At 44.1% G+C, this 13,969-nt stretch overlaps 1 protein-coding gene across 4 annotated transcripts in view; it reads left to right on the top strand.

Moving 5' to 3' along the window:
- RNF220 (ring finger protein 220) overlaps positions 1-13,969 on the top strand; it is a 210,053-nt gene that overhangs the window by 185,733 nt on the left and 10,351 nt on the right. For all 4 annotated transcript variants that reach the window (XM_014307895.2, XM_005423116.3, XM_005423117.2 and 1 more), the window contains 2 exons: positions 12,474-12,582; positions 13,717-13,791. In XM_014307895.2, coding sequence (XP_014163370.1) covers positions 12,474-12,582; positions 13,717-13,791 — 184 coding nt within the window. The remainder of the gene's footprint in view (positions 1-12,473; positions 12,583-13,716; positions 13,792-13,969) is intronic.

The following is a 13,969-nucleotide window of genomic DNA, read 5'->3' on the forward strand; positions in this document are numbered from 1 at the left end:
ATAGAGTTAGCAGTGATCTGCCTATTGATCCTTCTCTCATAAGAATGACGTTCCTTCCTCCCCTCTTCCAAAAATAAGTCCAGGCAAAGAGAGTAGTGTAGTTTTGTTTGGTTTTTAATCCATTAATACAGTACACTGAGCAATTCTCCTTTTGTCACACAGCTGAATTTCTTCACTTGAGCAGGTTTAAATTAATCTAAACATGGGGATTTGTGGGAGAGTTTCTTGCATGTAGAATAGCTAGATGGGGTTTGGGGTAAGTCTGTAGTTTTTGCTCTGCTCCTTCTGGTGTGCCAGACCATCAGTAACTTGGACAAGTTGATCTCATTTGGGTAATGTTGAATTTCAGTTGGCAGCCAGGGGTAGTGGGAGACATGGTGCTGTCCCAGCTCTCCTTCCCAACACTGTGAGGTATCTCAGTGCTGAGCTTTTTTAATCTTGCCAATGTAAGGTGTCTGGAAGAGACACTGGCGTGTTGAAGGCTCTTGGGGAGAGATGAAGGAGCATCACACTGTCTGAGCCCTGCCTGTCTGCTGAAGACCCCAACCATTGCCAAGGCAAAGCTCAGCTGGTGCAATGCTCCTTTACCTCAGCTCGAGATGCAGCTTTGCTCAGAGAGCAGCTGGTCCCTAATTGCCCAGGCACCCTCCCTGATGGCCTCCACTGACATCGGACTCTCAGCAGAAGAAATGCTGCTCACAGAGAGCTGCAAAAAGCACCTTCCCCACAAAAAGTCTTTCTCCCTGCCTTGCAAGGGTCTGGTGCCATTTTGAAACCGAGGTTCCTCGGGGTTAAAAGCCAGCATCTTAATTCAGAGTGCCAATGTTCAATTTTGCTTTCTGCTACAAGACTAGATTGCAGGCCAGCGAGAGAGTCTGGGTTAGTGGCCCACTGGGTCACCTCCCATTTGTTTTCCTCAATTTTGTGTTGTCATAAATTCATTCCAGCCCGTTGTGGTTGATCAGTTTATCTCCGCCGGGGCAGGGAGCGCTGCGAGCATGATGTATGGCACAGAGCATTGTAGCCAGCCTCTCCATGAATCACTCCAGCTGTTTGGTGTCAGCCCCAAAGCAAACAGGGCCCGGCCGCTGAGCATTGACTACGATGAGCTCAGTATGGGAAGAGACATGACGTATGAATGTTTATTTAATAATTCTCTAATATTTCCAGCGGAGTGTGGCTGTGCCTTCTGGGAGGGGTGAAATGGGGGGAGGTTGAAGAGGGAAACTCTAATCTGTTGGGGTGGGTCATAAATCAGGCAGACAACATCATTAATCAGGGATGGGACAGAAGTAGAAGGAGGTGGGACTGAAACTGCCATCCTCGCTGGGAGGGGGGCTGTGCTTTTTTTTTTTTTTTTTTTTTTTTTTTTTTTTTTTTTACAAAACAAATTTTGTTTCTGATTCCACTTGGCCCCAGCCACGCTGCCCGCATAATAGCAAACCCGGACACAAGGCTGTTTAAGTGAGTGTGCTACCTCTGCTCTGAACCTTGCAATACAAGCCTGCCAAGCATTAAATCCCTTTATAATTATCTTCTTTATATAACACTTCATGCTTATCATGCTTCATTGGATGAGATGCTTGTTGGGTTAAAAAGAGGGTTTTAGAGACAAAAAGCAATTGTATTTGTTTTATTTCTCCTGTCTCTTCTTTCTTCCCCTTCCCCCCCACCTCACCACTTTCCAGTCCAGCTGTTTTGAAACGTTGGCTCTGGAGGGGCTCTGGCACAGCAGCACAAGGAGGAGCATCAGTTAAAATTAAGCAAAGTTTAGACTGGGGTCCTTGTGCACAGAGGCAGGTTTGTGGGAGCAGTCAGGGAGGTAGCAGTGTCTGTCGGGGAGATCCTGCTTCCAGGCAGACTCATCCAGGCAGGAGCAGAGTGGGAAGCCAGAGGATTAGCAGAGGCCTGAAAGGGAAGGAGCCCCTTTCATAGCAGCTGAAGCTGGTATGTCGGAGAAAACAGAAGCTGTTGAGCATTCACACCATAGAATAAGTGCTACCCAGCCCTTCTCCACAGTGTCACGCCATTAATAAGCTTTTGGGAGACAAGAACATCTCATAGCAAAGACAAAATTTAAAAATTAACTTGAGTAATAAATGAACTAACCCTTTGTGCTCTGCTAAGCCAAGAGTGTGATGCTGCTGGTGGGTTTGGTACTAGAACAGCCCACGTGAACTTGGGAGAGGATTCAGGGCACTGAACTGAAGTGTGAGATTGTCAAAGGCTGAGAAAGAGCTGCTGGGCTGTGCTGCTTGTGTCCAGATTTTTATCTTTATTAGGCTTTACTCCTTTTCAGTAATTCAGCAGTATGTAATACTGTATTTGTACTGCGTACTGGTGTTCAGTGCTGAAAGGGTATGAAGGAAGATGCTTCATTTCTTTATGAAGTGAGGCTTTGGCATTACTTCTTCCTCTGGGATGTGACAGTGGAGAGCAGAGTGCTTGGCTGTGTTTCTTTATTCTGCTCCCTCTTTTAACTGTTGGAGAGAAGTTGCATGTGCCAATAGTGCATGTGCCAATAGTGGTCTCAAACATTATAACCACTGTGCAAACTGAAATTGTATCAGTGTCCGGTTCTTCACTGGCCTGTAGTTAACAAAGCTCAGCGAGGCAGGCTGTGACTGTACAAGCGCAGACCTGGGGTAGGTGGTATCTCTGTTAAGTGTGGTGTTGTCCAGAGGTTTGGTCTAATTTCATGCCTTGAGGCAGTTTTCTATAGATTTTGACATCTTCATATAGGAAGAGACTCTTATTTCTGTTGAACCTGTGATGTTTTAAAGCTGAAGCATCTGTAAACCCAAGGGGTCTTCTGGCTTCGGGGGCAGTAGGTTCTGCATCCCTGCATAACTGGTGATGGGCTGGAATTTTGTTCCTATGTTGGGGGTGTGGTTTAAGCATCTTGCAATTTATGTCTCTTTGCCTGCCCCTTTTTTTCTTTTTGTAGTTTCAGAAATGCTGTTAACTTTAATTTGTAGAGTTGCTTCCTGGGAATGAAAAATCGATGGGGGGCTATCACAGTGTGAAATTCGACTGTCACTATTGAGCTATAGAGTTACCAAGATGTCTTAGAAGGTAAAAAATAAATCGTGGCCCAGCAAGTGCTCAGCTGTGCTATTTCAAAGGGGATATGAAGCTGATGGTCTGTTAGAGGGTACTTCAGTTAGATGGATGATGATTCCCTGTGAAATATTGGAGTTATTCCATAGGTAAGAGAAACTTTAGCTTATAAAACACAAACAGCTGCCTTCTAGCAAATGAATTCTGCCCTTAGATGTGTGAGCAGCTTGTCAGAGAGAGGAGTCGTCCTTAAAATTAGCCTGTTTTGTTTAACATTGTCTCTGATGGAGCATTGTGGATCTTGCAATGTTCCTTCTGAAAATACTTTGAGGATGTGACTCTTTTTTCACATCCCTTAGCTATCCTACAAGAATTAAGAGGCAGGGACAGATACTATTTTTTTTTTAGGAAATGTTTGTTTGGTGCCCAGATGCTCTCAAGAGAAAAGTAACAATTATCTTTATGTAGGCTGCACTCCCTGTTTAGATGAAAATGTTCTTTTGAAGAGCAGAAGAGGGATCATGTTGTGCCCTATCCTCTGCTAGTTTGCTGTCTCTCTCCTGCATCTGCTGAAGGGCAGCCCTGGCTGCACAAGCCAGCTGTATGCTGATGGTGACAGGGCTACTGCTTTCCTTGGCACTTACTAACTGTTGTGGCAGGACTCAGTAAGTGTTTGTGCTGTGCCAGCTGCTGTATTGACAACAGGATGGTTGTAATTACAGCTCTTGGTAGTTTATGCATTTCTTGGGCTACAGTTAGTAAGTATAAATACAAAATAGTACTTTAAAAAGGAGCGGTTTTGTTTGTTCTCAGTAAACCATGTCTGGGACAACTGTAGAGTGGGTAATTATTTCTCTTACACTTGCATGCACAGTTGCAGGACCACTGAGGGTTGCTTACTGCTGCAAGGAGGAGTGTTAAATCACATTTAGTTGGAGCTTGGTAAAAATTTCCCAAGGAATACAATGACAGAAGAATTAATTGTGCTTTCATATCTCCTCTGCCTCTGTTACACAGAACCCAACACTGCCTTTACAGAAGCAAATTAATGGCAAGTAATATAATTAAAGTGGTTTAATATCCATGTTGATTTTTTGTCCTCACTTCAGTGTCAGTGCTTTTCCTAACCTTGCACCCCACTGCTACAGGCACTTCATCCTGTTTCTCCATTATCTTCTTTCTTCATTTTTGATGATTTGGCTGCCAAAAGCTGTTGTTTCCCACACAGTTGCATAAGTATTCCTGCTTTTCCCTCAGATAGCCAGCTCATGACCTGTCCTTCCACTGCTCTGCTGGTTTCCTTTTCTAGCTCTGGGACCACAATTGGTTATATGATACTTATGTGCCCTGGCCTCCTTTAATAGCCTTGTGTTTCTTTTTGAAGGCACAATTACCTTAAATGATGCTAATTCTGATCCTTTCTTTCCCCGTAAAGGAAACAGCAGCAGTGTAAAAGTTCTAGGGCGGCCGCAGCAGTTGTAGGAAGCTGTCTGGAGGATGTGTTATCGCACTGCCCTTGGGTGCCTCCAATCAGCAGTCATGAATGGAGGTTCTGGAAAGCATATCACCTCCACAGTAAAGCCCTTAAAAGGCTATAGATGAATCCAAGTGCTGCTGTAGTAGCATAGATATTTCCTGTTTATTTCAGGCATTTGGATGGGGGCCATGGGAGTAGAAGACATTTATTTAATTGCTCACAGAGGCTGGCTGCAAGACTCAGCTGCATGTCCAACCTTCTGAGCAACTTTCAGCCCTAGGAATTTGCTATTCCTCTTTCATTTCATGGCTGTTTTACAATTTTGTGCCCTGATTGTCCACCAGAACTACCAATAATCCCAGACCAGCTCCAGGCCACAGTAAGATGACAAGTTACAGCTGCCATAAGTCTTGCAGTAGAAAAATAGACCTGCCTAGCTATACATGGAGCTTGGTCATAATCCAAACATGTTTACTTGTGGATGGAGGCAAGTGTCCGTAGGCTGGAACCTTTAGCCCACGTGCCTCAGCAAGGAGAGGAGCTGCATTTACCATTTCCACCTCCTGTCTTTTGTGGCCCTGGCTTGTATTAAGATAGAGAGCACAATGCACTTTCACAGATCGGTTAGAAATACAGTTGGGGTCTGCAGGATGACGGATATGTTTGAAAAGTGAATAGAGATATTAACACATTAGATGAGTCATTTTTTCTCTTTAGGAACACTGTTTAGAGAATCATTTTCTGATTCAGCCTGTGCTGCCTCTACAAAACCTTGCTACAGCAAACCACTTTTCCATAGTATGGCTTTTTTCTTTATCACCAAAGCTGCTCCAGTAAAGCAATGGGATTGCATTTATTTTCTCTTTGGAACAGGGAACATAGTCTCTAAATCTAATCAGAATGACCTATGCATTCTTTCTCCCAGCTTTCATGTCGAACCATAATTGCTCAAATGGCACATTTAAAATTTTGGCGCAAGCTCAGCCTTTGACTCGCCGCCTTTTTAAATCAGTCCCAGTGGCCAGTGGATACTGCATAGCCCTACAAATGCATCTAAACATGCTGACTCCAAGGCTCCTTCTATTCTGAATGATCAGCGGTGCCATCTGTCTCTGTTTTGATTGGGGCTGGACACATGTGTCCCAGCAAAACATGGGCCAAAAAAAGGGAAGAGAAAGAGCCAGCGCCTGAATTTACTTCCCGCTTCTGTAAAGACATTGTTGGGTTCTGTGTTATGGAGGCGGGGGAGATGTGAAAGCAAAATGAATTCTTCTGTCATTAAATTCTTCAGGGAATCTTTACCCAAGTCCCTACTAAATGCAGCTTAAAACGCCTTCTTGCAGTGGTAAGCTCCCCTCAGTGGTATTGCGACGGTGCATGCAAGTGTAAGAGAAATAATTCCTCTGTGGGGAAAAAAAGAGACAACATTTTTGGTTTGCATCAAGATGAAATTAGTCAGAAGCAAACTCTGAATTTGGCAAGCAAATGCCAGTATTAACAAGTTGTGCAAGCAAGTATAAAATAGAGGCGCCCGTGACTGAGAGCGCCTTGGAGTCGTGTGTGTGTGTGTGCCCTTGCATGCACCCTGCTCCAAATTCACAACTTAGAACACGGAAATTAGAATGGGGAACATTGCATTATTCATAACTTGGCAACCAGAAGCCAGGGCACTTTGCCAGAGTAAACTATTCTCTATAATCACAGGTGAAGCAACATTCTTTAATATCTTACAATACAAAAACATACATTAATCAAGGAAAGAGGGCTTTTTTTTCCTAGAGGACAATAAATTAGCATCCTTGCCAATTTCCTCAATACATGTGACAACGTTTTACAGGATTATAAGTCAGCCTCTTTAAAGGAGGTTAGTCTAAAAACAAATAAACCCAATAAATGAGATTTTTAGCTAAATAAAGGGGAAGCCAACTCCTAAAACGTTGATGTCTTGCCAGGAGATTTGCTTTTAGCATTGGCAGTCTTGCAGACCCTTTAGAGGGTCTAAACTTCACTTGGTGTGATTTGACATGGCTTTTCTGTCAACAGCTTTGCTGGGCAGTTTTCTACATCAAGGCATGCAAACCCCTTCTGCTATAACCAGCTCATCTAGTGAAATAAAATCTCAGTACGCTGTGCCAGTCTGGTAGCCCACATGTTGTGGGGTGATTCACAGTCAATCTGCCACCAGTGCCTGATGCTGGGCTTCTTCCAGAGACTTAAGATACTGAAAATGCCTGAGCTGTATCTGTTTTCTTTTAAAGCCACCTGTCACTTTTCTTTTTAAGAACTTACGTGTCAGTTTAAGTGTTTTGCTTGTTAGTAGCAGAGGGGTTTTTTCAGCTTTATGTTATGTTCTTGCACTCCAGTCAGTGTAAAAGTCCTTTCAGTCTGTGGATCTCCCAGTGAGTTCAGTGCTGCTCACCCACATCTGCCAAAATTAACTCCCTGTATCTTTAGCTCTCGTACTTGCTGCAGATGATGCTTGCTAAATTGAAAGTGGGTGCACATTATTTCATCAGATTGAAAATGAAAGCAGTTCTTATCCCAAGAAACATAGGGGTGTTTATAGTTAGTGTTTGAAACTCAGGTGGTGAGGGAATGGTGTGTGAGACATTGTATGAGTGAGAGTTGAGACAGCATCACTGTCTCTGCCATTCTGCTCCTGAATGTCACAGAGCTGTGCACAGCATGTTACAGGCTAATAAAACAGGGTCTCTTCTCCGAAAGAGTTGCCCTCTCACCCAGATGTAAATTGGCTATGAGAGAAGGCTTGCAATTGCATGATTGTGCACTGATGGTGGGGTCATTTTATTGAGTCTTGAAGATTTGTGCCCCACAAAGCAAGGACTGCACCGGGCTTTCTCTCCTGCAGTGTAGTAGTGGTTATGATAATTGTCATCTACAGCTGAGGTTGGATATGGCCTGGGGCAATTTCTCTGTTCCTAGAATCTTACTTTAGCTTGACTTTGCCTTCAAAGCATCGACCAGTCTGTTTCTAATATTTATGATGTGTAAGCTGCTAGTGACATGACCTCTGCCCTTGGTGCAGGGAGGTGGCATGTATGTTCTGCTGGGTTCTCCACTTTGGACAAGGGAGGATAAAGGCTTTGTTTAAAAATAAATACATCACTTTCAGGTATGTCAGTGGTACTGTACATTTTCCTCTCTGACAGTCTGTGTTTACAGGCAGAGGAAAGCAAAAATAAATGTATGAGGAAGAGAGAAGGTCAAAATATCAAGTGTCAAAAGTAGCCCATGAAATTTTATTGGTGGTGCATTTAATCAGTGCTAAGTGTTTTTTACAAGGTACATACAAACAGTGGAATTGTAAAAATTTATGGAATGCTGTGTACAGTGTAGCCATTTATGAAGAAAGGAAAATTTATATCCAGTTGAAATAAACCAAAGGGGGATGTTTTATGGAGACTCCTCAACAGCAGGATACATCAAATGTGATCTGGATAAGATGTGGACGGGGTATTTGCAGGGGCTTCTTTGAGGTGTTTTCCTGCTTGTTCAGCAGCTAACAGTTTGCATCTTTCTGTGCTCCCAAATAGGCAGGATGCTGGATGCAAGGGACAGTGTGGTGTTTGTGTTTTTATGTACAGTGAAAAGGAAACACAAGTGAACAGCTGCTACTGGTATCTGTGGTACAAGGCTCTCACTCTTGGGCTTGCTCCAGTACAGCAGTTTCTTGAGCAGCCCTTAATACCCAGCTGGGAAGGGTTAACCAAGGCCAATCACACTGACATCAGCATTTTTTTGTTTCCTTTTTGGTCCAGTATTTTGTTGATGATAAAGCACAGACTTAGTCAATTGAGAGATTCCAGAGCTGCAGAATCAGAGATAATTTAATTAACGGAATTGCTTGTGATTGTCCACTGGGACAGCGGGTAGGAATTGCTCGATTTAATTTGGAGAAACAAAGATCACATGCATGCTAATGTTTAACAAATAACCAGTGTTTGGGTTTAAGTTTTTTAGCAAAGAGGGGGTAGCCATTTCCCAGGGGAGATTTCTCAGGAGGCGATGCTGCTCAAAGCTACAGATAGGTCCTTTTTCTTCTACCACTGTGTTTCTGTGCACTACTTCTGACCTTGTACCTGAACAAAGCAAGGATTTTCTCAGAGAAAGAAAGTGTTCTTATTTTCAGTACTGAGGGGAAAATGCTGTGAGTGGTGGAAAAATATGCATTGGGCACAAAGACTGAAAATTATCACATGCTGTCTGCCCAGTCTCACAGACTTGCTTCCTGATACCCAGCATCCTCAGCTGTGACTGCCAAGGTGTGGAAAACTTAACCACAAAGTCCAGGGAGAAGTACAGGACCCAGCTTCTTCCACAAGGAGCCTTCCCTTCCTGTTTTTGCTCTTGTATAAGCATTCTCACTCAGGCTCCCCTGTGTGTGGTGTTGTCACAGTGAGTCTCTACTCCATAATGGAGGCGCCCTCTTAATACATCCTCAGCCAGGGAGGACAGTTCACAAATTGGGGAGGCCTCTCACACCTGCTGGAGAAGCATGAGCACTGGGGCTCAAGGTATAGCTCTTGGCAGCAGTTGTGCTCAGCAGGTCTCCCTGGAGGCTGATAAATGACATTATCCAAACACGTCAAATCAGAGCGCTGAGCCGCAAAATTGTTAAGAGTCCTCCTGCATCCAACATGAGGTCAAGGCAAAGCAGAGAGCCAATTCCTTCTCCGTAATTCCCTCTGCCTCACTTGGCAGGGACTTGTACACAGCCTTCCCCTGTCCATGGCACTTGGCTTTCTGACCCTCGCTCCACCCTGGCGTTACCCTGTAAAAATTCTGCCCAAGGCTGCTCCCAGCTGTGTCCAGGCAAGCGCAAACAAGGTGCGCACACAAGAGGGAATCCTGAGGGAGTTCCCAAGATTGCTGCTGCAGGAAGAGTTGCTCCTAAGCGATGCTTATCTTTAGGATACAAGCGGCAGGTTGACGGTAAAATGACACTAAATGGAATGGCATGTGTCCCAAGTGCGCTGGCCACCACGGGAGCCAGACACATGGGAAGTGACTCTCGTCTTTATTCCATCCCTGGAGGTAGTTTCAGTTTCCTTTATTTACTAATGTTCTCCCTATTTCCCTTGACCTCATTTCCTCCAGCTTTTCCGAAGCAACCATGCAATTATCACTCACTTTGGGTTGACCCTTGGCTGCCACATCCCTTGTTGCTGCTGCTCCGAGAGGTTTTCCTGAAATCTCAAGTGCAAAATGTTCACTTAGAGCCAAAACTCCTATCTCTCATTGAAGTAGGAGCTGTGTCTTCAGCACTGTGCTGTGCGTCAGGATTTGTCCTGTGAACTTGCTTGGCAGGTTTTAAATTCTGTCATAGCTGAGCTTTGATCAGTGCTGGGAGGTATCGCAGTGGCTAAAGCTCCCTCTCTTACCAATGCACCCCAGTCTTGTTAATAAATGTATATTTAACAATGTCTGGAGCGTATGAAGTGATAATAACTAAATCAATACCTCCCACATTGATTGTCCAGGATCCCTACAGCGTGACGCACGCGGCGGTGTGGTAATTTTCCAGCTAACTAGCACCCTGATCTACAGCCCTCCTATTGATTGGCCATTGTATCAGGCAGCCTCTGAGCATTATTGCTTATACCTCTATTCAGCCTCCTTTTCTGATTCATTCGTTTATTACTGGACAGGTGCGATTATCTCAGAGACTTTCCGAAATTGGCCAATGGGGGTCAGCTGTTTAGGTTTCTATAAACAAGCCATTTTCTATCTTCTCTAGTTGTTGCAGTGGCAAATTTTTCCTTTTCAAGTTTTGACTGTTACTGGGCTGGGACTGGGGATTGTTTGTATCTGTTCAAGGAATCAACTTTTCCCTTTCCTTTCTGAGTTGCCCACCTATCTGAGGAGAAGAGCTAGCTCCACAGATGGTAAAAGGAGAATTTAGCAAGGGTTGAGCTTCTGCTTGCCACCTGCTTTGGGCAGGAGTCACACTCACTGGCGTTACACCTCCACTTCCCTTGTGCATGCAGAAGGAGAAATGGACTCCCTGAAGTCAAATTTATCTGCAGTGTTCAGCCAGCATCAGTTCAATGGTGGGCCAGACTGGAAGAGAAACTATTTTCTCAGCCAAAAATAATCTTCAAGCTATAAATAAATAAATCTGTTTCTTCCTTGGACAAAACTAACACCTTTCTAGACTTTCTTTGAAAATGCTAGGAACTCTTTCTTGAGGGTGAGAACTCAAGCTGGGATATGGTAATAATTTATACCAATGAGCAGGAGCAAGTGGGTGTTTTCACAGCAGGGAGGGCTGTCTCCTACTGAAACTCTTTCATCTTGCTCCAAAGAATATTTATGGATTCCAAGACTTGAATCTATAGTGTCCCTGTCCCCAGACAATCCTCCCCCACTAGGCTATCATGGGACATTTGTATTTCTTTACCTTTTTTGCAGTTTTAAATTTGTTACCATTTGCTGGCAGCTGTCACTTGCAATGAATCTCCTTCTGATGAAGATCTCAGCTCATGCAGAGCGTGTCTCATCAGTACAAAGGCACGAGTGAAGCTGAAGGAGCTTTGTAACACTGGTAGTTAACCATATACATTCCCGCAGCTTCACTTTCTTCTGAAGCGTCATAATTAGGAAAATCACCCAAGATCTCTTTGACTAGTTCTGTTACCAAAGCCTTGGGAAGAACCATCAGAATCAGCTTGTGGGAGATAACCCCAAGTCCCTCCCTGCATGCTAGCAACAAGTGACTAATGAACAAAGGAGTGAGTGCCTGCTGCAGCCAGTGCTGAGATTTCAGCTCACTTTACTGGTTGTAGTAATTCCACTAGACTGTGCTTTAGCCACCTGTTGATGAATCATCCTCTAAAAAGGTAGAAGACACAGGTGCCACTGTGGGTTATCTTGTGATTGATGATGCAGCTTCTGGTGTCGAGATGCTCTTCAGGTTCTTCTGAGCTGGAGTCTGCTTGGAGATGCCAGAAATGCACTGACACATGTGAAAATTGTTGGGTTTGTTTTTATTCAAGAAAGTGAGAACCTTTATGTCAATTCTCTAAATCTTTTCTGGGGAATACTTGAGGGCCCCTCCCTATGGCTGCACTGTGTAGAAATCAGATTTTGCAGCATGCTGGAGTGACACATCCTTGTCTGTAATGCTCCCTGTATTTCATTTGCTAAGCATTGCTGTCTGCCCTTACCTTTAGGCTGGCAAGTTGCTCTTTTCACCAGCCTTGCAGAATCATGAAAATACACTTGCCTGGCCTCAGCACAGTGCCTCTGTGACAAAAGAGATAATGCTGCCCATCAAAAATGACCCTAGGAAATGGGAAAGCTGAGATTGTAAAGCTGCTTTTATAGCCACCCTGTTGGCACCGTGTCCAGTGCTTTTGGTTTCTCCATTCTTTCAGTATTAGAATCAAAAAGCTGGGGCTTTCATTAATATAAGCCATTGTGTTGATCCTGTGTAATGAGCTGATTTTGCATTTCACGAGGCTGATGGCCAGCAAAGGCCTCCACTCTCTAAGGGGAAGAACAGCTCCTATTGCCCACAAAAAGTTATATCAGCAGCTTTAAAGCAACATACAGAACTTTGTCTCAAGCATGTGGTCCTAAGTAATCTCTTAAGACAGGCAAAAAAAAAGGCAGAAAACAAACAAAAAACCCCAACAAAAATATCTGTTCTTTAAATGTCTGTGTCTTGCTCTGTATGAAGCTAGCAACTCCAGCACTGGTTGTGTTCTTTTGTAATGTGTTTGGAAGTGTTTAGAAAGACACTTTAAAGAATTCACACTAGGCTTTTCAGTAGTGTTTTTTAATCCAAGTTGGATGTATTAGTTTGAAATGCGATGCCGTTTCCTGTGCAGTACCTATTGTGGGATCCTTTTTCCCCCAAGCTCTTAACAGTCTTGTGTGCTCAGTGATGGTCACTCTTCATCATCTTTTGCAGAATTACAGAAGACTCCGCAGTGACAACATTTGAAGCGTTAAAGGCTCGTGTCCGTGAGTTAGAAAGGCAGCTTTCCCGTGGGGACCGCTATAAATGTCTCATTTGCATGGTGAGTAGCACTCCACTCGTGGTAATGAATCAGAAATGTCTTGGTATCTTTGCTGAGGAGGGGAGAAGCTTTACTCCTTTTTCAGGCAGACTGGGGGAACTCATCACCAATCAGCCTTCCAAATTAAGGTCTTAATAACTCAAATTTCTGTATGAATTACATTGTTTCACTGGTATTTGTAGCTGTCACTCTATATCAGGATCAAGAAAGACCCAGCTTCAGAAGACTTTCTGCCTTACTGTAGAAAACAACCAAATACCAACGTCCTTTTCCTGGATGTGCAAATTTAGGTACATGGGAGAGAGCAGAATCTGTGATCAGAGGCTCACCTTCTCTGATTTGGAGCAGGGGTGTTGCCTGAGCATATAAAGTTGCCAGTGTCCTGCTTGCTCTCTGGTGATGCTGTGGCCTTCCTCAGGAAGGGCAGCAGCTCCCTCTGATGGTCCAAGCCTGCAGGGCTCTACATCTCCTGTTGGGTTTGTGTTCTGCTGAGGACAAAACATTCTGCTTGGTGGAGAGGTCCCTCTGCAACTTCAGCTTGATGCACAGGCTTCTCTCTCCCAGCCAGCTCCCAGCTTGGAGGTGTGGGAGTGCAGCCCTTGTCACTCATCCCGTAGAAGGGACAGCAGCTGGCTGCTGATTTCCAGAGGTTTGTTACCAATGATAGGAGATAGATACTTGAGAAGGCATGTCTGCTGAAATAGCAGCAGCAGTCTTGGGATGTAGTTACACTGTTCCTGCACAGCTGAGTTGTGATAAGGGTTGATCTTACCCTGTCACTGGTTTTCATATGATCTGGTGACCTTTCTGATGAGAATAATGGCAGGTGGCCAGAGCAACTTCAGATGCTTTTGTGATAACTCTGCTGAGCTAGGTCATCACTTGAGTGAATTATGGACTTCCAACAGAAGTTCTGGGAAGCCAAGAAAAGGGATTGAAGGAGACTTTCTGCCACTTCTGTACAAACATTACAAAAATACAACTTATATATTACACAAGTTAGTTCTTTTAACCAACTTTTTTAACAAAATACAAGACAGTATTACCCACAAAGAAAGGCATTGTGATGGGGTTGGGAGTGAACAATCACTGGATCACTGCTATGGAAATAATACGTTTGCTTCTTTTCCTCAGGACTCCTACACAATGCCCCTGACTTCTATTCAGTGCTGGCATGTGCACTGTGAAGAATGCTGGCTGCGGACTCTGGTGAGGCTCTTGTCTGCTTTCTTGTTGACTTACAGCCTTTTTCCACTCTTCTCAGATACTTTATTCTAGATTGCCACAGGGGAGGATGCTTTTTGCTTTATCTTAAACAATCTGAGTGCTGTGCTTGCAGATTTCCCAAGCCTGGCTGTTTAACACCCCACTCTAGCTTTGACATGGT

Source organism: Geospiza fortis, unplaced genomic scaffold (genome assembly GCF_000277835.1).
Source record: "Geospiza fortis unplaced genomic scaffold, GeoFor_1.0 scaffold333, whole genome shotgun sequence".
Taxonomy (NCBI): domain Eukaryota; kingdom Metazoa; phylum Chordata; class Aves; order Passeriformes; family Thraupidae; genus Geospiza; species Geospiza fortis.